This window comes from Pongo abelii, chromosome 10, assembly GCF_028885655.2.
Source record: "Pongo abelii isolate AG06213 chromosome 10, NHGRI_mPonAbe1-v2.0_pri, whole genome shotgun sequence".
Lineage (NCBI taxonomy): Eukaryota > Metazoa > Chordata > Mammalia > Primates > Hominidae > Pongo > Pongo abelii.
The window spans coordinates 119191949-119219613 of record NC_071995.2 but is presented as its reverse complement, the minus strand read 5'-3'; the positions used below and the strand labels follow the sequence as shown (position 1 = coordinate 119219613).

The 27665-nt window shown below is 54.0% G+C and overlaps 1 protein-coding gene across 8 annotated transcripts; it reads left to right on the top strand.

Moving 5' to 3' along the window:
• Positions 1-13: 13 nt before the first annotated feature.
• MSI1 (musashi RNA binding protein 1) lies at positions 14-27665 on the top strand. 8 transcript variants are annotated; one of them, XM_054528312.2, is made up of 15 exons: positions 14-196; positions 356-396; positions 957-1038; positions 1138-1222; positions 4472-4513; positions 6092-6184; positions 10191-10239; positions 11379-11461; positions 12254-12371; positions 15559-15639; positions 17597-17653; positions 21472-21540; positions 22697-22851; positions 23355-23417; positions 25884-27665. In XM_054528312.2, the coding sequence occupies exons 1-14, from the start codon at positions 138-140 to the stop codon at positions 23394-23396; spliced, it is 1056 nt and encodes a 351-aa protein (XP_054384287.1). In that variant the 5' UTR covers positions 14-137; the 3' UTR covers positions 23397-23417; positions 25884-27665. The 8 variants fall into 8 exon arrangements, with proteins under 8 accessions (XP_054384287.1, XP_054384293.1, XP_054384291.1 ...); XM_024256954.2 differs by having other exon boundaries at positions 65-196; positions 22664-22851; XM_054528315.1 differs by lacking the exon at positions 17597-17653 and having other exon boundaries at positions 65-196.

Sequence of the window (27665 nt, the reverse complement as noted above, 5' to 3'; positions counted from 1 at the left end):
CCGAGCGGGGTCGGGGGAGGGGGCAGCATGGCCTGTCCGTCCGGCCCCCTTCGCCGCGCTCCTCATCTGCCCCGCGCCGAGCGCCGCCGCCGCCGCCGCCGCCGCCGCTCCGCTGCCCGCGCCGCCCGCGGCTCCCGATGGAGACTGACGCGCCCCAGCCCGGCCTCGCCTCCCCGGACTCGCCGCACGACCCCTGGTACGGCCCGGCCCGGCCTGCTTGGCCCGCGCCCGCCCCGGCCCCGCCAACATGGCCGATCCGGGTCGGGCCGGGCCTCCCCGGGGCCCGGGCCCGCGCCCCCTGCGCCCTGGCGCCCGGCGCTCACGCGGGCCCTTTGTGTCTCTCCTCCTCCCGCAGCAAGATGTTCATCGGGGGACTCAGTTGGCAGACTACGCAGGGTGAGCGAACCCGGGAGCGCCCGCCGGTCCGGCAGGGCACCCCGGACCCCCCGGCGCCCCGGACCCGGACACCCCAGCCCGGCCCTGCGCCCTGCTGACCCCGGGCGCCCTCGCGCCCTCTTTCGCGCCCCGCCCGGAGACCCCGAAAGCGCAGGGCGATCCGCTAGCGCACCCGGCCCAGCGGGTGGAGGAGAGCAGATGAGGGGTTCAGGGGGTATCGGGGGGTGGGCTGGGCGCCCGGGACCCGCCGGCGGCAGCGCCAACTCTGCTCGCACCTGCGGCTCAAACTTTTGTGAGGCTGCTCCCGGAGCGGCGGGAACCCGGCCGGAGCTGTCCCCCCTCCAGCCCAGCACGGCCCTCGGCTTCCCGGGGCCCCGGTGGGCGCCAGGAGGCTCAGCGGGAACGGGGCGAGGGCGGTGGGGGGCGGCGGCAGTGGAGAGCGCGCGGGCAGCTTGGCGCGGGGGCGGCCGGGCCGCTCCGGGGTCACCGGGGGCAAAGGACGGGGGAGGGGGGAAGGGCGCGGGGCCCGGGCTGGTCCGAAGGCGGGTGTGTGGTTACAGAAGGGCTGCGCGAATACTTCGGCCAGTTCGGGGAGGTGAAGGAGTGTCTGGTGATGCGGGACCCCCTGACCAAGAGATCCAGGTGAGCCCCTCACCCCCTCCTCCTGCTCCCGGCTCGCCCCCCTCCACCCGCCACTCACTGCCTTGTAACCATCTGCCTCTCCCTCACTACGGCGCGCAGGGGTTTCGGCTTCGTCACTTTCATGGACCAGGCGGGGGTGGATAAAGTGCTGGCGCAATCGCGGCACGAGCTCGACTCCAAAACAGTGAGTGGCCCTCGGGGCTTCGGGGGTCCTTTGGGAGAGGGAGGCTGCCGGAGGAGAGGGTCAGGACTCTCCCCAGGGGACAGCTGGACGGGGTCCGTGAGGAAGGAGGGAGTTTTTCTGAGTAAGAGGGCTGCCATGCTCTGAAACTTTGTCACTAGAGTTGGGGGGGAGAGGGAGGAGAAAAATCCCTGGCCTGCCATGAGATGCTACATCCCCCCTCCCCTAGTCCTAGTGAGGGAAGAGGCAGCCGCCACCCTCTCCCTAGAAGTACTAATCATGATGCCTCAGAGCAGAGCTTGGGGTGGGGCTAGGTCCCTCCCCCAGCCCAAATTGGGTGAGTCAGGGTAGCACTGACCCACTCGGTGGCTTCTGTGAACTCTAACTAGTATTTGGCTCTGCGACACCCCCTCTTCATCCAGACCAATGGCAAAGCATCCCTTGAAGCCCCCTCCCTCTCTCCTTCCCTCCTCCCCCGACTTTTGGTCAATGAGCTCCTTGCTTTGTGTGGAAGACAGGGACCTGCTTTGCCCACGGAGGGGATTTATGAGAAGGGCTCTAGCTTGCCTGGAAACGACCCTTCGGAAGACTAGATCTTAGGAGAAGCTGCTTGGTTGGCATTCAAACTCATGGAACATTTTGCTGTTGTCCCACAGCTCCTTCGTGTCTTAGACCCTGCAGGGGGCGCTGGCTCCAGGGCAGATGGAAAAGGAGAAAAGTCAGAGGAGGGGGTTACCCCCATGTGATGGGGGTGTCTGTCTGCCGGGGGCAGGGATAGTGTGGATCTCTTCTCTCCATGCTTCCCGGCTGTCCCCCAGCCTTGGGCCTCTCTGCTTGGGTCAGTCCCTGGCTCCTGTTTACCTGCAACAATAGCTGCTTGTGCCCAAGAATTTGTCAAATTACCGCCTGTCCCCAGCTCCTGTTATCTCTGCCCAGTGGCTCCCGTTCCCGCTCGCAGTAATGAGCAAATGAGGCCAGGCCTCAACTTTGCCGGCTCTGAAAGGATCTTCTTGGCGCAGCCTGAGTGACCCAAGCCTGGAAATGGAGAGACAGTGGCCTATTGTTTTTGGTGATTATCTGCCATCAAGCTGCCTGTTCTGCTACCATCCCCTGTCCTCAGAATGCACTGATGGCTTCTGCAGTGCTGAGGAAGCTGAGATTTAGGGGCTGGGGGATGGAGGAGTGGAAGATTGATAAAGAGGAAGAGAATGAGGGAGGAAGGAGGGTGAGATGAGTATCCTTAGGAGATGGGGCCGAAAAGGGCCAGGGCTTTGTCTGTGTTTGGCGTCCTCCAGCCTGGGAAAGGGGGTGGGAGGGAGGTTTACTGTGGGGAGTCTATTTTGAGTCCTGACTTTCACCTTTTATTTACTTGTTGGGTTTTATTTATGTTGCCAGCTGTGAGTCACAGTGGAGGTGGGGTGTGTCAGGGATGGGGTGTGCGTGGGTCTGTGAGAACGTGGCTTGGGTACCATCTCCCCATTGGGGTCTGTGTAGGGGGACTGTGTGGTGCGCTGGTGGCTGGGGAGGCTGCTTGTGGGAGAAATAGAAGGATGGACATGTCCGTGAAGGTGTGGAATTGAAACTTCAGGCGGGAGAAATGGGCAGTTGTGATTTTTCCCTGGAGCCCAGTGGGACTTGGCAGGAGAGGAGGCATTGCCCTAGTGTGGATTTTGGAGGTTCCATCTCTGTGGACAGATTCCAGTGGGGGAGCCTGTAGGAGGCTAGTTCCTGGTCTGTGCCATTCAGAGAGAAGCCAGAGCCAGCCGCCTAGAAAGAGGCTGAGTTTTGAACAGAAGGAACTTTGGGAAAAGATAGATCTTCCCTGCGATTGGCTGGTGAACTTATGAATGACGTCCACCCATGTGGGTGGCAAAAAGCTCTGGCCTGACCTGGCCCTGTAGGCCCTGCATGGATCACAGCGTCTCATGCCCTGTCTTTTGCTGTTCGTCATACAGCTATAGTACCCAGGAGTACACCCAGATGCATCTTGATTTTTCCCTCTGGTTGTTCACAGCCGAGGGCAAAGGTGGCCTGCTGGTAATAGCACCTTTGTTTGTGCAATGAAGGGCAGTTCACAAAGGGCCGCTTTCACCCGCGTTATCTCATCTGATTCCCCGCAGCTGCCCCCGGGAAAAGCGGGTGTGATTGTCCCCACTTTGCAGATGAAGGAACTGAGGCTCAGAGAGTTCGAGTGCATTACCAAGATCACAGGCTTGGCAAGAGGCCCAGAGTTTCTAAGTCAAGTCGCATGCCCTTTCACGTCACCAAAGACTGCACTCTGCCTTGCCCCAAGCCTAGCTGTATTATCAGGGAGCTGTTTGCTCACAGCCTCAAGGAGAGCTGTTTGATGTTGATAGTACTGGGAAAACAGAACTGAGCCTACTCCTGATGGTTATGAACTCTCAGCTTGTGGCCTTTTGCAGACAAAGAGTATTCCCATTTGCAGGGTTTCCAAAGCCTGAATCGCATACCTTACCTAGATGGGTCATCTGTGTGAAGTCAGTTACGCAAGGAAGGCCCTCGATTTACCTGATACTTGAAGGAATAAGACAGCTTACATTTTTTATGTTTTTGTTTTTGCTGTGAGCTAGACACCATGCCAAGTGCTTTGTGTGCATTATCTCCAATAATCTGCCGATGACCCTTTGAGGTGGGTGTTATTATTTGCCCATTTTGCAGGTGAACTTGACCCTGACGTTCAAAGAGGGGAAATAACTTGACCGTGGTCTCACAGCTGGGAAGCAGTGCAAATGGGATTTGAACCCAGCAGTGGGACGTTAGGGTCTAAATGCTTAACTGGCTGGGCGTGGTGGCTCATGCCTGTAATCCCAGCACTTTGGAAGGCCGAGGCTGGTAGCTCACCTGAGGTCAGGAGTTTGAAACCAGCCTGGCCAACATGGTGAAACCCCGTCTCTACTAAAAATACGAAAATTAGCTGGGTGTGGTGGCACGCACCTATAATCCCAGCTACTAGAGAGGCTGAGGCAGGAGAATCACTTGAACCCGAGAGGCAGAGGTTGCAGTGAGCTGAGAGCGTGCCACTGCACTCCAGCCTGGGTGATAGAGTGAGACTCTGTCTGAAAAAAAATGAAAATAAATGCTTAACCACTATTCTGTCCTCCTAGAGGCTTTTGTGATTTCCGTCACCTTTGTGTCCTGGGAGGAGAGAGGTCCTGAGGGCTGAAGGCTGTGTGGTCACTATTCTAAAAATGCAATAACCAAGACCCCTTCTACCTCTCCCTTTTCTTGTAGATTGACCCCAAGGTGGCCTTCCCTCGACGAGCACAGCCCAAGGTAGGTGTGTCTATGTCTGGGAGGAGCTCTCTTACTATGGGCAATGCTGGGCAGTGATTTTCCCAGTATTTCCTGCTCTGGAAGATGCTTCTGGAACCTCTGCTTGGAGTGTTTGTGGAATGGGCTGGGCTGGGAGAGGGGATTCTTGACGTCCTTGCTCTGTGGCCTGAAGACACTACACGTCTTTCCACGTGAGCTCTGGGGTGGACTGGAGAGGGGCTTGTGTGTTTTGGGAGAAAGGGGAGCTACTCAGAGGATTCATCGTCCTGTATTTGAACCCAGTAGAGTTTGGAGCCTGAGTCTAATTCCAACATCATAGACCACAGCTTTGACGCCCAGGCCTCTGGAAGTGAAATACAGGCCAGACTTAGACTCTAAGGCCGCGCTACAGGCAGGCTAGGGAGCTACCCTTGGATCCCCCCAGTCACCCTTTGCAGAGGCAGAGGGGACCACAGACTGTGTTACCTGTTGACTTTCAGTTTAGATGTCTGTGGCTGCTTTCTCAATGCTCTCTTACCCTGCTGCTCTGGCGAGTTTTCCCGGTGAGAGGGGCAAGGTGCGCAGAAAACGGATTTCTGAGCAGTTGAGCAATACAACACTCAAAAAACTTTTGGTGCAGGGCAGGGGCCTAAGAGTCTATTCCAGGCCTCAGGGCAACTACCAGGTCTTCCTTTTGAAGCAATTGAATATAGAGGACAGAAGGAGAGACTGATTGCGGAACACGGGGTCAGGACCCCTGAGTTTACTGACTTATCATGGGTCCTAGGACGAGGTCCCTCTCCAGGAGAGCTCGGTTTCCTCCTTTGCCAGGTGGAACTAGAGCTCTTTAAGATTCCGGGCCAGTGAATTCCATCAAGGCCCCCAACTCCTTCCAGGGCTGAAGGAGAAGAAGAGTTTTGGGAGACAGGAAAGGGGCATCTCTGGAAGGGTCCAGTAGAGGGCCTGAAAGCAATTATGAAGCAGGTATTCGAAGGAAGCCACACCAGGGAGCACATGGTCGGAATTGGGTTAATTCCATTAAGCAGTTTGGTGACAGAAGGTGCTTTAGTGTTAGGATGGGGCTGGGAATTGCCGCGGATTAGCCATGCGCTCCTGGGGTAATTAGGACCATGTGTTCTTCCTAAAACAGGGCTGGGGCCATGGGGCTGCCAGAAGTTGTGTTGGGAGGAGGCTGACAAGGAAAATGTCGGCATTGAGTTCAGGGAGACTCTGTGATGGAGCTTGGGGGGTCTACCAGGAGGGCCAGTGGGGTCTTAGAGTTAGGGCTAGGGCATGGGTCTGGGTCACTGGCCCGCCCCCTTCCCTGTGTTAGTCCTTAGGGAAGGCATTTTCTGGACATAGTCTCTAAGGAGGGAGGCAGGAAGGAGGCACACTCGAGCCAGCCAGGGTGTGGGTGCACAGCTGCCCATGACAGGCCTAGAGGCGGGGGTCCAAGAGGGAGCTTGGGGGAGGCCTTTCAAGAGGCTGGGGCCACAGAGAGCTTGTCAGCTGGCATCCTGGCAGGGGGGCTCGAGCCCCTGCTGGTGGCGGTAGGCCACAGGACTCAGATGCCCACTTTCTCATTCCCTCCCCTAACAGATGGTGACTCGAACGAAGAAGATCTTTGTTGGGGGGCTGTCGGTGAACACCACAGTGGAGGACGTGAAGCAATATTTTGAGCAGTTTGGGAAGGTGGGTTTAAACTGGGGGCACTCGCTGCTGGGGCTGTGAACACACTGTAGAATGGGGCACTAGCAAGCCGAATCCAGCCAGGTCATTCCATTCCTGCAAAAGATGAGAGTGGGGCTGGATCCTGCTGTGGGGGGAGACCAGGCCAATCCACCTTGCAGCCTCCTGGCTCATCTGTGAGCTTCAGACTCAGGATATCCCTAGGGACAGAGAAGCCACACAGTAGCTGGCCCTGTTGTTGCCCTTCTACTGTATTTTTCTCTTACTTATCTTCATTCTCACAAGGGAGGCAGTGCTCCCGCAGCCAGTTCAATCAAGTCACCCCGTGGCCTCCTGGGAGTTTGCACCTGTCCAGGCCACGGGCTATTGAACCTTTCCCCACTCCTTCCAGGTGAGGATGATAAGGAGGCAATAAATATGACTCCCAATTGCACTCGGCACCCTATTTGCACAGGTGGGGAGCTTGGAGCAGGAGCTGGGGGGCTGCTGGTCCCCTGGGTATTGGGGGGAACTGATGAGAGCACCCCCCAATTCCTGATGAGGCCCAGAGGATTGGCTGTGAGCTGTAAGGGGCATGGAGCTTTAATTTCTGGGCCTCTGAAGAGGTAGATGTTGTGGCGACATCCGACAATAGGGTGTCCTCTGAAAGGTGGAGAATGTGAACTTTGGGGTCCCATGGGGAGATGGCAGAGAGGGGCCTAGGTTTGAAGTCTAGGAGGGAAAGAGGGTTGTTTTGCTTGGGGCCGGGGTCCCTGGTCTTTCTTCTTTTAGGTGAGACAGGCGAGAGGCTGGGTCTCTACTTTCCCATCAAGACACTTCGAGTCACCCCCAGGCAAGCGAAGGGGGACGTGGCCTGGGAAATGGGCCTGGGATTGTGTGTGGGGGGGAGGTGCCCCCTGGCCAGCTGAGGCTGGTGGTGTGGGGACCAGAGGCCTCGGCTTTCGTGCCTCGGTGGGCACCTGGGTCCAGGACGGAGGGCAGGTCGGGCGGGCCTGGGCCCCAGAGGGTAGGGCGCTCCTGGGAAGCAGCAGGCCCGGCTCGACTGCGGCGGGGTGTCTTTGTGTCTGAGCGCCGAGCATTAGAGCTCGCACTAATCTGATCCAGCAGCTGTGATTGGAGGCCGCCTGCCCCCGGGGCCGGCGTTGCCATGGCAACCGGGCCCCAGGAGAAGCCGTCAGCGGCCGCGTCTTTTGTTCGGGCCTAAATCGGCGTTGGCATGTGAAACCGGCCCGGGGAGGCCAGGGGGAGCCGGAGAATAGGCTGCCAGGGAGCGAGGGGGACAGCCGGGAATGCCAAGGGCCCCGCGGCGGGGGGCCCCCCGCCCGGATCGAGGGGCCGCCGCCGAGGGGGGAACAATGGTCAGCCGCCATGGCTGCCACTCAGGCTTAGCGGCCGCCGAACTTGGCGGCTCGGCTCCCACTGGTCAGCAGGCCTCGGCCGCCTCCCCTCCCCCCGCCCGATCCCCCCTGCCCTCGGGTTCCCATGGAGACCAAAGCCTATTAAGGACACTGGGCCGGGAGCCTCCCTCCCCTCAGCTGGCCCCAGGAGGGGACACCGGTGGGGGTAACCTGGACCCCCAGCCATCTTCCTTGCCGCCTGCCCTGGCCTCAACCCCACCGTCCCACTAGGGGCCTCTCCCGCCAAGGCCCAGGTTGAAGGGTGTAGTGGGGCCAGGGATGGTGGCTTTCCTTGCAGGGTTGGGTGGAGGAAGGTGGGAAAAGTTGTGGATTTGGGCTGAATCCATTTGTGGGTCAGGCAGGGACTCGGACCTGTAGGATTAGGGGGGAGGGTGTGGCTGGTTCGTTCATTCATTCATTCATTCATTCATTCATTCAAAAAATGATTGAGCTCCAGTCAAGGTGCTCAATAGGATGGTGATCATGGCCCTAAATGACACAGACGCTGTCCTCACGCAACCTTCAAGCCAGTAGTATCTGGCTGCTCTCTCCCCATCTTTGCCACGTTCCCCCCGTGTAACTATGGGCAAGTCCCTCCCTTGTAAAGATAACAATAATAGCTATTATTTATTAGGCACTTACTGTATCCCGGGTGCTGTGAGTTAAGAGTGTTACATGCACTATCTCACTAAATCCTCTCATAGCCAGGCTCAGTGGTACACACCTGTAGTCCCAGCTACCAAGGAGGGTGAGATGGGAGGATTGCTTGAGCCTAGGAGTTCAAGACTAGCCTGGGCAATATAGCGAGAACCCTTTCCACAAAAAAAAAAAAAAAAGTGTCTTTCATTTAACTTCAACCTGTGAGACAGACACTGTTATGCCTGTTTCACAGATGAGGAACCAAAGCCAGAGAGACATCAAGTCACCTGCCCAAGGTTACCCAACCAGCAAATGCAGGATCCAGGATTCCAACTCAGGCCCGTCCTACTCAAAGCCTGTGCTTTGATCACAATCCTTCTTTCTGGGTTTCTGTTTTTCATTGGTTAAGCGAGGGGTAGGGAAGATGTGCTGAACCTGAAATGATTGTCCCATTCGGGTGGTCCAGCTGATTTGGGATTGGGACTCAGAGTGGGTCCATAGGATGGGAGTGAGAGTGCCACTCTGCTGCATGGGCCCCAGTACAGGCAGCTCTTTGAGAAGAGAGATGTCATGAGATTCTCCAGGGACCTTGTTGCCTCCTGGCTCAGTGGGGTCCTGGTTCTCCCAGTGGGAGTCAGAGGCCCACTGTAGCTTGATGCCTAAGGAGAGCTGGAGGATCACTGTAGTTCAGGGTCTTTAATGAGGCAGGGGAGGGCCTTTAGAAGGTGGATGATGAGGTCGGGCCTGGTGGCTCACGCCTGTAATCCGAGCACTTTGGGAGGCTGAGGCGGGTGGATCACTTGAGGCCAGGAGTTCAAGACCAGCCTGGCCAACATGGTGAAACCCCATGTCTACTCAAATACAAAAATTAGCCAGGAGTGGTGGCATGCACCTGTAATCCCAGCTACTTGGGAGGCTGAGGCAGGAGAATTGCTTAAACCTGGGAGGCAGGGGCTGCAGTTAGCCGAGATCACTCCACAGAACTCCAGCCTGGGTGACAGAGTAAGACTCTGTCTCCAAAAAAAAAGAAGGTGGTGGATGATGGGCCTGGAAGTAGAGGGAAGGAGAGTAGGGAAGAGGCTGGTTACCCATGGCTTGATGGCTTGAGAAAAGTTTCTTTTTTTTTTTAATCCTTTGGATGTCTGGTCATTTGGGGGAGGGTTGGGGCCTGGAGTAGGATTGGGTTCGCTATCAGAGGCAGCCCCTGATTTTTACCAAAGGTGACTCAGACCTTAGCTAAGAAAGAGGGCAAGGAGGAGGCACCAGATGCAGGCAAACGGAAGGTGGCACCAAGGCCTTTGGTGACCGGATATCCAAGGGGTACCTAGAGGAAGTAACAAGAGTGGACTGGGGTCCAAGAGAAGATGGATGATGTAGATCCTCCCCCTTCCCCAGTCTCCTTCCCCTCCCCCAGTCAGTGGGAGGCAAAGCAGCCCAGGCACTGAACTCTACTTGCTTTAATTACAGCCTCTAGCAAAAGGAAACCTCAATTAGAGGAAAAGATCTGTAGCCAGAGAGGGGAGTCCAGTCTGGTTGCTGTCCTCCTGGCCTTTTACAGAAAGGGATGAGGCTTTTGCTTCCCCATATTGTCATTTTCCTCCCTCCCATATTTCCTTCTCTAGCATCTTCTCTGTGCCTCCCCAGCTTGGTCAAGGTCTTGCTGTGTGATCTTGAGCAGGCAACTTCACCTCTCTGAGCCTATTTTCTTATCTACACCATGGGGATCTTACCATGCAGGGAATGTTGGGAGGACGATGGAGCTTAATAAATGCAGGCTGGTGCATTGAGATGGTGGTGATTGAAAAGGGTTTTCAGTGGGGTTGCAGAAGGAAAGTTGTCCCCTGTGCAGGGAGCAGGTTGAAGGTCAAGCCTGGAGTGGGCAAGAGGGCAGTGGGTTGCCAGAGCCCCTGTTCCTTGGTGGTGGTGGGTTCCGCTGGTATCTACTGGGTCCTCCATGGCAGGCTGTGTTTCAGGTGGACGACGCCATGCTGATGTTTGACAAAACCACCAACCGGCACCGAGGTGAGTGTGGCCCCCTCCCCCTTCCCAGGCTGGGCCCCGTGGTCAGCCAGGGGGCTGCAGGTCACAGCTGCCCTTTCATCTTGCCTCCTGACATCCTATCCCCCAGGATCTGCGTCCTTTCCCGGGCCTGGCCTTACAGAAGGCTTTTGTCCCACCATTTCCTGTGCTAGAAACTTGCCGAATTGCAGACACATGAGAGGAACAGAGGAGTACCCACCCCCCCACCCAGTCCCCGCAACCCACTGAGTCTCCTACCCCCACCCTAGTGGTGTCTGCCTCTGCCCGGGCTTACCTTGTCCCTGGTAACCAGAGCTTAGGCCAGGCCGCCCAGGGTCAGGCTGACTCCACAGCCCCAGGCAGTCACCTCCTGCCCAGCCCCCAGCCCCCAGCCCCGTTGCCTCTGAACCTGTGACCATCTGGGCCACACCGTGTGCGTGTGCGCCACCTGGCTGGTTTTCTCCCGAGGGCCTTACTTTCTGAGAAATCCCTTTCCAGCTGCTGGGGCACACCCAGGAGGAGATGGGGTTGTTTCTCCAGTTGTTTCAGGACTTTTAGTCCATTTTGGGAGTGGGGTATATGCTCTGTGTGTGTGTGTGTGTGTGTATTTGTATCTGTGCAAAAGGGGGTATCTGTGCCTAAATATCTGTTTATATCTGGTATGTCAGGGTAACTGCATGTGTAGAGCAGCCCTCAGAGTCTGTGTGATACACGGGTATCTAGGTGTGTGCATGCGTGAATGTGTGTGTGTCTATGTACATTTGTATGTTTGGACATGTACACCTTTGTGTAAGTTTAAATGAGTGTGCATGTGTGTTCCTTCTTCCCTCTTTGGAAAACACCTGAGGACTAGAAAAAGCATGTTGAGTGTATTCTCATCACAGCTCTACCACTTTCTAACTTGCTGTGTGACCTTGGGCAAGTAACTTCACTTATCTGAGCCTTATTTTCCTCATCTGTAATCTGGGACTTGAAACCCTGTCTCAGTGGATAGTTGGGAGGATTCCAGGCTGTGAGCAGAGCCTTTCATTAACTCTCACTCGCCAGAGAAAGAGAAGCGGGGATATTGGTATGACCTGGGGTTGAGTTTTGACCCTGCACTCTGGTTCTGACCTTGCCTTTATCCTTTGTCCAACCTGTAGGGTTCGGGTTTGTCACGTTTGAGAGTGAGGACATCGTGGAGAAAGTGTGTGAAATTCATTTTCATGAAATCAACAACAAAATGGTGAGTTGGGGCTGGGCGCAGTGGATGACGCCCGTAAGCCCAGCACTTTGGGGAGGCTGAGGTGGGGAGATTACGTGAGGTTAGGAGTTCGAGACCAGACTGGCCAACACAGTGAAACCTTGTCTCTACTAAAAATACAAAAATTAGCCAGGCATGGTGGTGCGTGCCTGTAATCCCAGCTACTCAGGAGGCTGAGGCAGGAGAATCGCTTGAACCCGGGAGGTGGAGGTTGCAGTGAGCTGAGATTGTGCCACTGCACTCCAGCCTGGGCAACAGAGTGAGTGAGACTCTGTCTCAAACAAAACAAAACAAAAACAAAAACAAAAACATGGTGAGTTGGGATTGGTTGGAGCACAGGCACAGAGAAGACTGGGCTCCTTGTGGGGCCTGCCAGGGAAGCTCTGAGATTCTAAAGGCAGGCAGAGGGGCTTCGAGTGAGTGGAGGCAGAGCCAGTTCTTCCAACCCCTGAAAACCTAGACAGAGAGGCAGTGTCACACAGTAGTTAATCGGGCAGATGACCTCCCTTCTCTGAGCCTCAGTTTCCACATCTGTCAAATGGGACTGGAAAAGCTCCTCCATCATAGTATTGGTGTAAGCATTCATTGAACGATTGCATGCAAAGCCGTTTACACACTCCCCAGCACATAGTGAGTGCTCCATCAGTGATAACCATGAAATTGTTTTCAGCTGGACAGTGAAATTAATAAAATTAATAAAGAGGCTTTTCAGGGAACAAGAGGGCTAATGACTGTAGCTCTGTGGGAAAGACTAACCGCCAGGTCTCATTGCAGGTGGAATGTAAGAAAGCTCAGCCAAAGGAGGTGATGTCGCCGACGGGCTCAGCCCGGGGGAGGTCTCGAGTCATGCCCTATGGAATGGACGCCTTCATGCTGGGCATCGGCATGCTGGGTATGCGCGAGCCTGCGCCTGCGGCTTCTTTCTGCCGGAACTGCTCCCAGGGCTAGCAGGGGCTGTGTGGGTGTTGCACCTCCTCTGTGGTCTGCCCTCCTCCTGTCTGAGTCATTGGGCAGGAGTGGGAACTAGGGATCTGTCGGGTCTGGCAGTCCTATCCAAGGTGGGGTGGTTTGGTTGGGGGGTGCTGCCCTCTGGTGGTAGCCAGCAGAAAGGTCCAACCATATTCATTGGTCCTGTCAATCCGTCCATTCTCTCGTCCATCCATCCCTCCATGTGTCCATTCCTCTATCCATTCATCCATCCAGTACAGTTATTGAGCAACTCTATATGCCAGACATTATGCCAGGAACTGCAACAATGACTTTCTTTGGAGCTTTACAATCTGGCAGGGAAAACAAGTAAGAAGATAAATAGATTTCAGATGCAGATGTGTAGGGTGCCGAGAGAGTGTGGTCACAGGGAACTTGACCATGACTTGGAGAAGTGGGAAAAGAAGTTACATTTAAGTTGAGTCTGCGGGTGGAGTAGGGAAGGCTGGAGAGACGGGAAGGGCAACAGTGTTCCAGGCAGAGGGAACAGCATTTGCAAAGGCCCAAAGGCCTTTGGAGGGGGCAAAAGGAAGGCTCCCTGGTCTTATTCATTCAAGTAATATTTATTGAGCAACTTCTGAGAAGCAGAGCCTGCTCTCATGGGGCTCTCCTTCAAGTTGGAGACAGGAGTAAATGGGCACTGCCACTACAGAGTGACTGGAGGCTGTGGGAGGCCCAAGGAGGCACCTAAACCCACCTGGAGGTTGGGGAGACTTCCTGGAGGAGGTGAAGGCTGCCATGAGCCTTGAAAGCTGAGCAGGAGTCAGCTGTACTTTGGGTCCAAGACTGAGGGTGGTAAATCTGAGTTCGGCCCCCCAGGAAGCTCATAGGCTCCCTGGGGAGATGAGATGTGTACACACAGAAAGAGAAGCGTACAAGGGGGTCTTTATGCCAGGCATGGGGTAGTGGCACACAGAGAGGTACTCTGGGAATTCAGAGGAGGGGGCACAGCATGGGCTAGAGGGTCAGAAGTCAGGGAGGCGAGCAGCCTCCAAATAGGGCACAGTCTTCCTTGAAGCTTTTCTTTTTCTTTAACATGTTATTTGGAAGTAATCCCAAACTCAGAGGAGCTGCAAAAATAAAACAGTACAAAGAACATCCATATACCCTGTTATCAGATTCACCTGTTCTTAACATTTTGCCCCCATTTTGCTTGATCAGTTTTACTCTATGTGTATATATGTGTGTGTATGTGTGTTTGCAAATATGTATGTACACATGTATACACACACACAGACTTGTGATTTTTCACTGAATCATTTGAGGGTTAGTTACATGCATCGTGGCCCTTTACCCTTTGATGCTTCCTAAGATTAGGGATATTCTTTCATATAACCATAGTTTAGTTATCAACTTCCTAAGTTTATAATTGATACAATATTTTTATCTAATCTACTTTCTATTTGCCAATTTTATCAATTGACCCAATAATGCTCTTTTTTTTTTTGGTAGAGACGGGGTCTCACTATGTTGCCCAGCTGGTCTCGAACTCCTGGCCTCAAGCAATCTTCTCACCTCAGGTTCCCAAAGTGTTGTGGTGGTAGGCATGAGCCACCATGCCCGGCCAGACCCAGTAATGCTCTTTATAGAATATTTTTGTCCTTCAGAACAAGATCCAGGCTAGAATCAGGTATTGTAGTTAGTTGTCCTGTCTCTTTCACCTTGTTTTGTTTAGAACATTGAGAAAGTTTTATTCTAAGGTGATTCATGAGCTGTATTCACCCTTCATTTAAGAGGTGGAAAAAGAGGTTAGGCACCTTGGCTCACGCCTGTAATCCCAGCACTTTGGGAGGCTGAGGCAGGTGGATCACCTGATGTCGGGAGTTCAAGACCAGCCTGACCAACATGGAGAAACCCTGTCTCTACTAAAAATACAAAATTAGCTGGGAGTGGTGGCACATGCCTGTAATCCCAGCTCCTTGGGAGGCTTGGGCAGGAGAATCGCTTGAACCCAGGAGGCGGAGGTTGCGGTGAGCCGAGATCACGCCATTGCACTCCAGCCTGGGGAACAAGAGCGAAACTCCATCTCAAAAAAAAAAAAAAAAAAAAGTGGAAAAAGAAATTATCTAACAAATAGTGAGATCGGTGGTTAAGAGGTTTGGAGCCAGTCAGATCTGAATTTTAATCTTAATTGCACCATTATTGCTAACTATTTGATTTTTCTTTGAGAAGACAGAAAATCAGCACTTAAAGAAATCATGAGTACTTTCTGGCCATGCTTGTAATTCCAGACCAAGGCAGGAGGATCACTTGAGGCTAGGAGTTCGAGACCAGCCTGGGCAACATAGCAAGACCACATCTCTACAAAACAATTTAAAAATTAGCCAGGCATAGTAGCACACACCTTGTAGTCGCAGCTACTGGGGAGGCTGAGGCAGGAGAATCACTTGAGCCCAGAAGTTTGAGGCTGCAGTGACCTATGATTGTACCACTGTGCACTCCAGCCTGGGCAAAAGAGCAAGATCCTGTCTCTAAAAAAGAAAAAAGAAAAAAAATCGTGATATAAGTTCAGATAATGATCATCAGTACTAAGAAAAGCCAAGGTGACATGATAGAAATTGTAGCTGATGGGAAGGAGGGCAACTATGGGAAGATGTTTTGGAGTCTTGCACAATGAGAGGGACTCAGGCATGCAGTCATCTGGAAAGAGTGCTCCAGGCAAAGGCACCAGCATGTGCAAAGGCCCTGAGGTGGGAATGAGCTTGGCAAAGCTGAAAAACAGCAAGGAAGCCAGTGTGGCTGGAGCAGAGGGAGGGAGGGGCAGTGTGCAGGAGATGAGGACAGGAGGGAAGCAGGAGCCAGAGCTCGAAGAGCATTGGATTATTCTCAGCCAAAAAGTGTCACCTTTCAGAGCCTCGGTTTCCTGTCTGTAAAATGGGGCGCCTAACAGTACCTACCTCTAAGGCGAGTTTAACGGGATAATAGTGTGCAGTGTGCTCGGCACAGGGCTTGGTATGAAGAAGGTATTTGGAGGGTGTAGCTATTATTCATGATAAAGGAAGGTGAGGGGACATGAGTGGCTCAGGTCCTTCTCCATGATCAGGATCCGCCCTGTGGATGAGACATCTGACACTGCCCCCTTGCCCCATCAGGTTACCCAGGTTTCCAAGCCACAACCTACGCCAGCCGGAGTTATACAGGCCTCGCCCCTGGCTACACCTACCAGTTCCCCGGTAAGTCCTGCTCGGTATCCCTCTGCTGCCAGCATGCCCCTGGTTCCCGGGCAGTCTGACTTCTCAGGGTGGTGTCTAGGGGTGCATGGCTGGGGGTCTGCTTGCTGGAGGCTTGGAAGGAAGGGCATGTCTGAGGAAAGAGGGCCTCTCCCCACCCATCCCCCGCAAACCCCTCCCCAGAAGCTGGGGACAGGGGCTCCCAGCGTGGCCCTGCATGGCACTGTTTTCTCCCAGGCCATCCTCTGCCTGCCTCCTGCCTGTCTCTCCTCCACACCCGACTCCAGGGTTGCCACTTCCACCAGAGAGGGCATCGGGCTTGTAGTGGGGGCCTCTCCGAGGGCCATTGTTGGTTGCATCATCACAGACACCTATAATGGCCAGGCTCTAGGCTGAGCTCTTTCAAGTCCAGACAAGGTATTATGCTGAGACCCTAAATGCTGAAAACCAATTGAAAAGCATTATCATTACCACGCTTATTTGTAAGCCAACATAAAGATAACACTAGACCTGAAAGTAAATGTCAGGAAGCCCAGCAAAGTTCTGGACTTCCCATGATGACTACTCAATGCAGTTTTCTTTGAAATAAGAAATACCAAACTTTTGCAAGGCTATTTATTTATTTATTTACTTGGGGGTCTTATTTATTTGGAGGGCCCCTAAGCACTTACATCCTCTGCCTCAGGGCTGTTCAGCTTGGAGAACTTTGTGTACGGGACGTTGCCTAATTCTGTCAATAATCTCATGGGGGAAGGACGCTTATCCTCATTTTAGAGATGAGGACATAGGCTCAGAGAGGAAGAATGACAAGCTAAGAAGAGCCAACTAGGAAGTGGCAGAGCTGGGACTTGAACCCAAGCCTGAGCTGTTCTACCTACTCTAGGGCCGTCGCTTTTCATCAGGCTCCCCGCCCCCCCCCCACCAACACACACACACACACATACACACACACACACACACACACACACACACACACACGCACGAGAAGAGGATTCTGGGAGATGTTTTTGGTAATAATCAAATTGTAAGCCTTTTAGAGACACCCGAGGCTGGACATGGTGACTCACGCCTGTAATCCCAGCACTTTAAGAGCCTGAGACGGGAGGATGGCTTGAGCCCATGAGGTTGAGATCATCCTGGGCAACATAGTGAGGCCTTGTCTCTATGCCTATGTCTCTTGCCTTGTCAAGTTAGCCAGGCATGATGTTGTGCGCCTGTGGTCCCAGCTACTCAGGAGGCTGAGGTGGGAGGATTGCTTGAACCCAGGAGGTCAAGTGTATAGTGAGCTGTGTTCATGCCACTGCATTCCAGCCTGGGCAGCAGAGTGAGACCCTGTCTTTTTTTTTTTTTTTTTTTAATAAAAAGGGCCGGGTGCGGTGGCTCACGCCTGTAATCCCAGCACTTTGAGAGGCCAAGACGGGCGGATCACGAGGTCAGGAGATTGAGACCATCCTGGCTAATACAGTGAAACCCCGTCTCTACTAAAAATACAAAAAATTATCCGGGCGTGGTGGCGGGCGACTGTAGTCTCAGCTTCTTGGGAGGCTGAGGCAGGAGAATGGCATCAACCCGGAAGGTGGAGCTTGCAGTGAGCTGAGATCACACCACTGCACTCCAGACCGGGCGACAGAGTGAGACTCCGTCTCAAAAAAAAAAAAAGAGAAAGAAAAGAAAAGAAACGGAAAAGAAGGAAACAAACACCTGGAATCGTAGCTCCAGCCCTGCCCCGTGCCCAGGGTATAGGTGGCAACTCTGCTCTCTCTCTCTGTCTCTCCTCTGTGTCTGTCTCCTTTGCCCTCCCCTGCCTTCTGGGAACTGTGCTCTCCCCCTCCCCAACTCTTGGGTCCTGTGCATGGCCTGTCTCCTCACCCAGTGTCCCTGTGGGTGCATTTGTCCTCCCTGGGCCATGTCCAAGGGGCCTCCCCTGCTTCTTCCTAAGCTGTTTTACGTTTCATTTTAGAATTCCGTGTAGAGCGGACCCCTCTCCCGAGCGCCCCAGTCCTCCCCGAGCTTACAGGTCAGTCGCTCGGATTTTGTATACCTCTCAGGCCACATGGGGAGAAAGAGAAGGGGCCCAGGGAGTTTCCTGGGGAAAGCTAACGGGATCCTTTTCTCCTGCCTGCCAGCCCTCTGGCTGTGGGGACACAGCAGACTGTGCCTGGGCACTGGCCAGTCTGGGCGGCTACATGGCCCTTAAGGGTGGGGCATAGGGCCAAGCCAAGCAGATGGAGGCAAAGTCAGTCATTCATCCATTTGGCAAATATTTATCTAGCACCTCCTGTGTGCCAGGCTCCATGGAGGCTCTGGGATCCCGCAGTGAACAAGCCAGGGTCTCAAACTCATTGCAAAGTGGGCTGGGTGGGGACATCTGCACACCAGCGTGGGCATACCTGCCCTCGGTGCCAGCCGACTCTTGCTGGGAGGGGATACAGACTCACTATGCTCAGATCTCATGTTTTTCTAGAGATGCCAGAAACCTGGCTTTTGCTTTCGTATGAATTTTTCCATTATTTTTCAATGTTGGCAACAGATTCTAAATGTTTAAAACCCTGTGAGCCAAATGAAATATTGCCAAAGGCTGAATCCAGCCCTTTAGTGACTTCTAGACAAGTGGGGTGAAGGTGACAGAGGGCCGGTTTCCTGGCTGGCACCTTCACTTCGGCTAGCCAGCTCAGCTGCAGGGCCAGCCTTGAGCCAAGGACACTGCAAGCACGTGGGGTGGGCTGCACGGGGTTTCTCTATCCAACCTGCTTCTCCCCCACCCCACCCCCAGACTCCCCTCAACCTGGCCATGTGTGGAAGACGTGAGCATGGACCCTGCTTTAGATAAGACCTTCCTTCCAAGGGGTGCTCAGGGTTCCCCCAAAATGGGGGAGAGGAAGAGAAACCTGGAGTGAAGGAAGGGGTGGGGAGGAGAACCCTAGAGATGCAGGTGACAGAGGCTCTTCCCTGAAAAGAGGGAGAGTTTGGCCAGTAGTTGTCGGGGTGGAGGGCTGGAAGGAGGTCCTTGTTACTCATTTAAGAACTATGTGTGCTGGGCGTGGTGGTTCACGCCTGTAATCCCAGCACTCTGAGAGGCCAAAGCAGGAGTATCCCTTGAGGCCAGAAGTTCAAGACTAGCCTGGGCAACATGGTGAAACCCCATCTCTACTAAAAAACAAATAAAAAACTAGCCAGGTGTGGTGGTGGTACATGCCTGTAGTCCCAGCTACTTGGGAGGCTGAGGTGGGAGGATCCTTTGAGCCCAAGAGGTGAAGGCTGCGGTGAGCCATGATTGCATCTTTGCACTCCAGCCTGGGCAACAGAGCACCATGTGTTACGGACCTACTGTGCACAGGATGCTCTCCCAGATCCTGGGGACAGAGCAGGGATAAAACAGAGGCAGGCCCTGATCTCACAGAACTTGCAATTTAGAGAGGGGAGCAAATACTTATTACATAAATAAGTCATTCTTTAGTGTGGTAAGCACATGCTGGGGTTGGCTCCTCTGACTTTATGGAAATGCCTAAATGAGCCAAACAACAGACCTCAGAGCCCAGTCCCTGGCCTTAAAGAAATGACAGAAGAAATGTCCCTTTTAGAGATATCTTGGCAGGCAAAGGAGTAGGTACAAGATCAACAGTGCTTGGGCACCTAGGATCTGAACTTTCCTCTAGCCTTGGAGAAAAGGAGACTTGGGTGGTTTTTTCATGCATTCAATAAATATTCATTGTACCAGACACCACTCCAGGCACTGGGGACACAACAGTGTGTGAGACAGACAAGGTTCCTGTCTTCCTGGAACTGAAATTCCAGAGGAAGGAGACAGCAGTAAACAAGTAAACAGGCCGGGGGTGGTGGCTCATGCCTGTAATCCCAGCACTTTGGGAGGCCGCATCAGGTGGATCACTTGAAGTCAGGAGTTCGAGACCAGCCTGGCCAACATGGTGAACCCCCATCTCTATTAAAAATACAAAAATTAGCTGGATGTGGTGGTGCATACCTGTAATCCCAGCACTTTGGGAACCTGAGGCAGGCAGATCACCTGAGGTCAAGAGTTTGAGACCAGCCTGGCCAACATGGTGAAACCCCATCTCTACTAAAAATACAAAAAAAAAATTAGCCAGGCATGATGATGCGTGCCTGTAGTCCCAGCTACTTAGGAGGCTGAGCCAGGAGAATCACTTGAATCCAGGAGGCAGAGGTCACAGTGAGCCGAGATCATGCCACTGCACTCCAGACTGGGCAACAGAGCTAGACTCTGTCTCAAAAAAAAAAAAAAAAAAAAAATCAAGTAAAACAAGAAAGGCTTACCTGAGTATCCCCAAAGCAAATAAGATATTTTTGGGCTGGGTGCTGTGGCTCATGCCTGTAATCCCAACACTTTGAGAGGCCAACACAGGAGGATAGCTTGAGGTCAGGAGTTCGAGACCAGCCTGGGCAACATACCAAGACCCTATCTTTTATTTTATTTTATTATTATTATTTTCTTTTGAGATGAAGTTGTGCTCTTGTTGCCCAGGCTGGAGTGCAATGGCACAGTCTTGGCTCACTGCAACCTCCGCCTCCTGGGTGCAAGCGATTCTCCTGTCTCAGCCTCCCATGTAGCTGGGATTACAGGCATGCACCACCACGCCTGGCTAATTTTTTTGTTTTGTTTTTTATTTAGTAGAGACGAGGTTTCTCCATGTTGGTCAGGCTGGACTTGAACTCCCAACTTCAGGTGATCCGCCCACCTCGGCCTCCCAAAGTGCTGGGATCACAGGCATAAGCCACCGCACCCGGCCTTTCCAAGACGCTATCTTACAAAAAAATTAATTAAAAAAAAAAAGATATCTTTGGAGGGTGAGAAGTTCCATGAGGAAATTAAAGCTAAGGCGTTATGGTTGGGGACAAGGGGCCGCCTGAGTGGGGGTATTCAGGGAAAGCTTCTTAGAGGAGGTGGCATCTGAGTGAGAAGGAGCCCACCGTATGAAGTTTTAGGAAAGATTCACAGGAGGAGGTGCTTACCTCTCAGCCCCAGGGAGCTCCAGGCTCAAGCCATTCAAGCCACTGGGTGTTTTAAGCAGAGGCCCTTTCTACTCCTTCAGCAGTTATTAAACACCTTCTGTGTACAAGGCAAGGTGCTAGGTGCTGCAGAGGTGACGATGATGGCAGACACCAAACAAGGGGATAGGTGCCTGTGTCTGAAGAGGAGATGGCAAACAAAGAGGCTGGGGGGATTTGGGGGAGGCAGTGGTCATTTCTGGGTGGTCAGGGAGGCCCTTGGGGTGCTCTCAGGAGACAGGGGCGAGGGGAGCAGGACAGGCAGCAGAGGGTGTGGTGCAAAGCTATGTCCTCAGTGGGAGCCCAGCCTCAGCTTGACCCCTGGGCGCTCTACCTGGGGGCAGCAGGCCTGGGGGGCTGTCCCGTGTCTGTCTATCACTAGCTGTCATGGGCTGCGAAGAAGGACGTGAGCTCCCAGGCACCTCTGGGCCAAGTGATCCCTGTTTTGCCAAGGGCATCCTGGAGAAGGGGGCAGCTGCGGGCAACCTTCGCAGCTTCTCAGGGTTGGGTGCCCTGCCTCCACCCTCCATGAGCTTTGGGTTGTTCAAGCATGTCCCCCCAGACCAGGGGAGAAATTGAGGCTCAGCTACTCACTGGGAAGCTGTCCTCTCTCCCACCTTTTTCCATCCATGCCACAGGTCAGGACACAGATGGTGGCCCAAGGTAGCCTTTTCTGCCTTGACCCTGGGGCTACATGGAACCCTCTGAGGTAGGGCCAGGCTGGACAGGCTCTGCCTAAAAGGTAGGGGCCTCCTTCACCCATCTCTGCCCCTCACCGCCATGCTGATGTGCCCATCCCTTTCCTTTCAGCCATTCCTCTCACTGCCTACGGACCAATGGCGGCAGCAGCGGCGGCAGCAGCTGTGGTTCGAGGGACAGGTGAGCTCTTCTGAGGTGCAGGAAGAAAGATGAGGGAGCGCAGGGAGCAGAGAAGTCCAGGGGAGGGGAGGAGGCCACTGCCACCCCTTTGCAGAGGGACACTTGTTCATTCACTCAAGTATCACCTGATTACCTGCTCTGTGCGGGGCATCGTGCCAGCATGGGCAAGCCAGCCCTCAGCAAGACTGACAGGGTCGGCTGGGTGCAGTGGCTCTTGCCTGTAATCCTGGCACTTTGGGAGGCCGAGGTGGGCAGATCACCTGAGGTCAGGTGTTCCAGAGCAGCCTGGCCAACATGGTGAGACCCCGTCTCTACTAAAAATACAAAAATTAGCTGGGCGTGGTGGTGCGCGCCTGTAATCCCAGCTACTCGGGAGGCCAAGGCAGGAGAATCGCTTGAACCCGGGAGGCAGAGGTTACAGTGAGCTGAGATCACGTCACTGCACTCCAGCCTGGGCAACAGAGTGAGACTCCGTCTGTCTCAAAAGAAAGAAAAAAAAGACTTACAGGGTCTCTGCCTTCCAGGGCTTGCAGCCTGGTGGTGGCATCAGGTATTAAAAAGGCAATAATGCTGATGGCTGATGCTGCTGCACTACGGGGAGTCCGGTACCAGAGGAGGTCCCAGCTGGGGCCTCTAGGAAAGGCGAGGGAAGGCTTCCAAGAGGAAGGGCCTCTTAACTTTGCATTCAAAGGCAAAGAGGAGGAAAAGTGTTTCTGGTTGAGGGAATAGCATATGCAAAGGCTTGGAGGCCAGTGGGTGGGGAGAGTGCGGAAGTGGGAAGTGGAAAACGGAGGCAGGAGGAGCCCGGGTGTTGGGGAGACAGTGGAAATTGCAAGTAGCAGAGGGACGCAGGTCAGGGTTTAGAACATGCATTTAGCTGCTAGGTGGGGAGAGGTTGGGAAGGGGCTCAGGAGGTGAGGCTGCTGAGTGGTCAGACGAGATGATGGGGGTCAGGGCTAGGGGTGACTGGGTGGATAGGCGTGGGGAGATCTCCAGGAGGTGGGCCCACAGGACTTTCTGAAATGTGGGGCTCCAGGTTAGGGTGGGTGGGACAGGCTTGAGGGGGTGCCGTGGGGTGGCAGAGGGCACCGGGGCTATCACCGTCTTCTTTCTGGGTTGCCAGGCTCTCACCCCTGGACGATGGCTCCCCCTCCAGGTTCGACTCCCAGCCGCACAGGGGGCTTCCTGGGGACCACCAGCCCCGGCCCCATGGCCGAGCTCTATGGGGCGGCCAACCAGGACTCGGGGGTCAGCAGTTACATCAGCGCCGCCAGCCCCGCCCCCAGCACCGGCTTCGGCCACAGTCTTGGGGTGAGTGGCCAGGCCCAGCGGCCTCCATCTCACCCCCCACACCTTGAGAGACCCCCAAGTTGGGGAAGGGAGAGACCTTCTTTGTCTCTGGGGGCAAAAGGAGGGTGAGGGAGGATAAATGGGGAAAGATCACTAAGGAAGAACTGTGGGGGTTATCATTCATTCAGTGGGCACTTAGTTATCGTCTCTGAATGCCAGGCATAGTGGGCTGTAGGTGCAAATGAGACACATGGCATCTCTGCTCGCATGGAGGTTTGATTCCAGGGCTGCCCTGGTTTATTCCGGGGTACGGTTTGTGCAGATTCCCTGGCCCTCTGTTGGAGAATCTTTGAGCAGACCTGCAGTGGGGGGCGATCCGGCCAGGCAGACCTGCAGTGGGGGGGCGATCCGGACAGGTAGAGAGAGGTCTGCGCCTCACCTCAGATGTCCTGCAGAGAGAGAAGGAGCCCCTGATCTTCCTCTACTTTCCCAGGAATCTAGGAGTCAAATTATTTCCTTTTCAGGGCCCTTTGATTGCCACAGCCTTCACCAATGGGTACCACTGAAGCAGGGGACGGTGGCAGGAGGTGAGGATGTGGGGGTGGGCAGGTGGTGGGGTGGCACTGGGGAAGCCTGTCCTGGGCCATCAAATCTGGGACACAGACCCCATCCCTGCCCTCAAGAACCACAGTCCCAGGGGAGACAGATCTTTATACCAGCTGTGGTCAATAAAGATGAAAATCTGCTCACCCTACTCCATTTAAACACAGAATCAAAGCAACCGTAAGGCTTCACATCCCACCTATCAGGTTGGCAAAGATGATGATTATTATTATTTTTGAGACAAGATCTCGTTCTGTCCCCCAGACCTCCTGGGCTCAAGGGATCCTCCCACCTCAGACTCCTCCCGAGTAGCTGGGACTGCAAGCACATGCCACCATGCCTGGCTAATTTTTTAACTTTTTTTGTAGAGACAAGGTTTCACTGTGTTGCCCAGGCTGGTCTCAAACTCCTGGGCTCAAGGGATCCTCCTGCCCTGGTCTCCCAAAGTGCTGGGATTACAGGTGTGAGCCACCAGCGCAGGCCACAAAGATTTTTTAAGATCTTTTATTATTATTACTATTATTTTATTTTATTTTTTTAGACGGAGTCTCGCTCTGTCGCCCAGGCTGGAGTGCAGTGGCTCAATCTTGGCTCACTGCAAACTCATCCCCTGGGTTCAAGCAATTCTCGTGTCTCAGCCTCCCGAGTAGCTGGGACTACAGGCATGTGCTACCACACCTGGCTAATTTTGGTATTTTTTTTGTTTTTAGTAGAGACGAGTTTTGCCATGTTGGCCAGGCTGGTCTCAAACTCCTGGCCTCAAGTGATCCATCTGCCTCGGCCTCCCAAAGTGCTGGGATTACAGGGGTGAGCCACCGTGCCCAGCCCTAATATTATTATTATTTTTAATAGAGATGGGGTCTCACTGCCACCCAGGCTGGAGTGCAGTGTGCAATCACAGCTTGCTGCAGCCTGGAACTCCTAGGCTCAAGCCATCGTCCACCTCAGCCTCCCAAGTAGCTGGGACCACAAGAGCATGCCACCATGCCTGGCTAAGTTTTTTTAAAAAAATTTTTGTAGAGATGGGGTCTCATTATGTGGCCCAGGTTGGTCTTGAACTCCTGGCTCAAACGATCCTCCTCTGCCTCGGCCTCCCAAAGTGCTGGGATTTCAGGCATGAGCCACCGGGCCCGGCCACAAAGATTTTTTAAGATGAACACTGCCCAGCATTGATCAAGATATGGGAGAAGCAAGTAAGTACAGTGGCTCAGGGGTTCCCGGGGCAGTCTGGCAATGTTTGTCCCAGTTTCAAACATTCATGCCCTTGGACCCAACAATTCCACTTCTAGGCATTTATTTTTAAAATTGCAAATAACTGAAATATCCATCAAAAGGAGAGTGGTTAAACAAATTAGTGTGTGTACAGTGGTATAGTACACAGCTATCAAAACAGGATACCTTGGCCAGGCGCAGTGGCTCACGCCTATAATCCCAGCACTTTGTGGGGCCAAGGCAGGCGGATCACCTGAGGTCAGGAGTTCTAGACCAGCCTGGCCAACATGGTAAAACCTCATCTCTACTAAAAATACAAAACTTGGCTGGCGTGATGGTGCGCACTTGTAATCTCAGCTACTCGGGAGGCTGAGGGACAAGAATCACTTGAACCCAGAAAGCGAAGGCTGCAGTGAGCCAAGATCAGGCCACTGCACTCCAGCCTGGGCAACAGAGCAAGACTCCACCTCAACAAACAAACAAACAAAAAACAACAGGATACCTTGACTTATGGGACTGTGTACATGGCCATCACAGTGTCTATCCAGATGGTGGGAGACTGTGAGCCCATGACATTCTGTTCATTCACCCATTCATTTATGAGCCCCATTCCAGGAAAGAGGGATGAACAAGACGGACAAAGTCCTCTCTCATTTCTCAGGACAAAAATCAAGTGAACATATGAGATAATTCCAGACTGTGCATGACAGGGCTATTTTAGATGTGGGGTTCAGAGAAGGTATCTCTGAGAAGGGGACATTTGACCATTCAAAATCTGGGGAAAGAGCCATCCAACCAGGGACCAGAAAGTGCAAAGTCTGGCTGGGTGCGGTGGCTCACATTCGTAATCCCAGATCTTTGGGAGGCCAAGGCAGGAGGATGGCTTGAGGACAAGAGTTTGAGACCAGCCTGGGCAATATAGTGAATCCCCATCTCTGCTACAACAACAAAAATGAGCAGAGTGTGTTTGCCTTCACCTGTAGTCCCAGATACTACCTGTAATCCCAGATTCTCAGGAGGCTGAGGCAGGAGGATCACTTGAGCCTAGGGAGGTTGAGGCTGCAGTGAACTATGATCGCTGCCACTGCACTCCAGCCTGGGCAACAGAGCTGGACTCTGTCTCTAAAAAAAGAAGAAGAAGAAAGTGGGTAGTTTACGAACAAAGCTCTTCTGGGAGAGAACTGGGGAGGGCTGCGTGTGCCCCGGGAGCCCCCATAACCTCCTGGCTGTGTTCCCAGCGCCCCAGCCTGCAGCTGACTGAGGACCACGAGTGAGCCAGCGAGGGGGCGGGAGACCTCAGCCGCAGCCGCCGCCCCCTCCCCTGCAGCGACTCGGACCCGCTACTGCCTGCCCCCCACTCCCCGGGCCCGGCCCCTGCCCTGCTGCCCCCGACAGCGTCTGGCTCCCCTACTAACGTCCCCCTCTTCGCCCTTGCCCCCGTCCTCACCCGCCCCTCTCCCGGCCCTGCTTTTATTTATTTTGGATTAGCCGGTTGCCCACCCCAGCCCTCTGGTCCATCCCTCCCTGCCGCGCCCCTCCCTCCGTGCCGCGCCCCCCTAGGACCGCCCCCTCCCCAAAACGCTTTTGGATTTGTGCATAGCTAGAGTGAAGGCGGAGGGAGCCTGCTACAGGCCGCAGCCCAACCCCTGTTTTTTATTCCGATTTCCCCTCCTTTACCCTTTCCCTTTTTTTTTTTTTTTAAAGAAACCGTTTTTAAACTATTTCTAGGTTTGCGAATGTGAAGCCCCAGGCCGCAGGGGGCAAGGGGCCAGGTGCCCCCCACCAGCTGAGAACAAAGTGTCTATCTGGGTGTGGGCCCCTGGCCGCCTCCCTCCAGCCCTGGAGAGGAGGGCAGGGCTGCGGGGAGGCCAGGCCGAGCCCCTGGAACCATCCCGTCCTGTATCATATGTAAATACTGTGAGGTGATGTGCCCACCCCTCTCTAAGACCCCTCGGGGGTGAGGGGCTCCCCCCTCCCCTGTTTCTGTCCCCTCAGACACCGTTACTGTAAGCTTGCAGGCCTCAGCTGTGGCCACGGCAGGCCCGCTCTCTCAGGCCCTCAGGGGTCAAGGCCTTGGTAGGACCTGCCCACTCCAAAAACCCAGTGTGGGGGCAAAGGGCGTGAGAAGAGCAGGGCTTGCCCAGAGACACTGCTGGACAGGAATTAACTCTCCAAAGGTCTCCCCTGCTCCCTACCTAGGTTGGGTCTTCATGGTTTCTGCTCAGTCTGTCCCCCTTCCCCCTCCACCCCCGCAATGAGTGGGCACCAGGGGACGCTCTGGTGAGGGCAGACCCCAGGGGAAAGCAAAGGGCGTCTCAGGGAACCCCCACATTCTCTCACTGAAGTTTCCCACCAGGATGACCCCACAGCCAGAGTCCCTTGGCAGCCCCTCACCCCAGAGCCCCCTTCTAAGGAAAAAAAGAGGTTCAGAGCGTTGGACCTTCATGAACAGTGGCCTGGCTGGCGTGGCAGGGCCAAGGCCCACCCACTGCCATCCCCCTTCTGTGTGTCCCTGTCCCCCAGTTATGAGGCCCAGGGCCTGAGCTCTCTTCCCCAGCATCGCCCCTACCCGGAAACCCTGCCTTTGGAGAGTTAATTGTCTGTGTGAGGTGCTTAACCTATCAGCCCTGAGAACACAAAGCAATAATCTTTGTTACTGAGATGCGCGGCTGTTCGTGTTTTGGGTTTTTTTTTTTTTTTAATGTTTCCTAATAAAAGAGAAGCTGCATTTTATTGGTTTTTATTTTTAATTTTCTACACGTTTGAGCTGAGTCCTGAGACACTTAGCTTCCCTCTCCCTCATCCCCAGACCCTTCCACCCCACTGGACCCAACCATGGGCTCAGGACCCTGGAATTCCGTTTTCTGATTTGTTTGGGGATTTTTTTTTTAAAGATGTTACATGGTGTTTCGAAGCCAGCAAGTTACCACCCTCCGGTGTCTCTTCTCTCCACATCTGTAACTTCTTTTTCCAGGTTTTATTTTCAGTTTTAAATTCCTAATAAATTATTTGAAAACGTT

Coding starts and splice junctions, on each gene's coding strand:
- MSI1 (XM_024256954.2), top strand. CDS start 138: ATGGAGACTGACGCGCCCCAGCCCGGCCTCGCCTCCCCGGACTCGCCG. Junction 1,223..4,471: donor ACGAGCTCGACTCCAAAACA/GTGAGTGGCCCT, acceptor CTTTTCTTGTAG/ATTGACCCCAAGGTGGCCTT. Junction 21,541..22,663: donor AGCTGTGGTTCGAGGGACAG/GTGAGCTCTTCT, acceptor CTGGGTTGCCAG/GCTCTCACCCCTGGACGATG.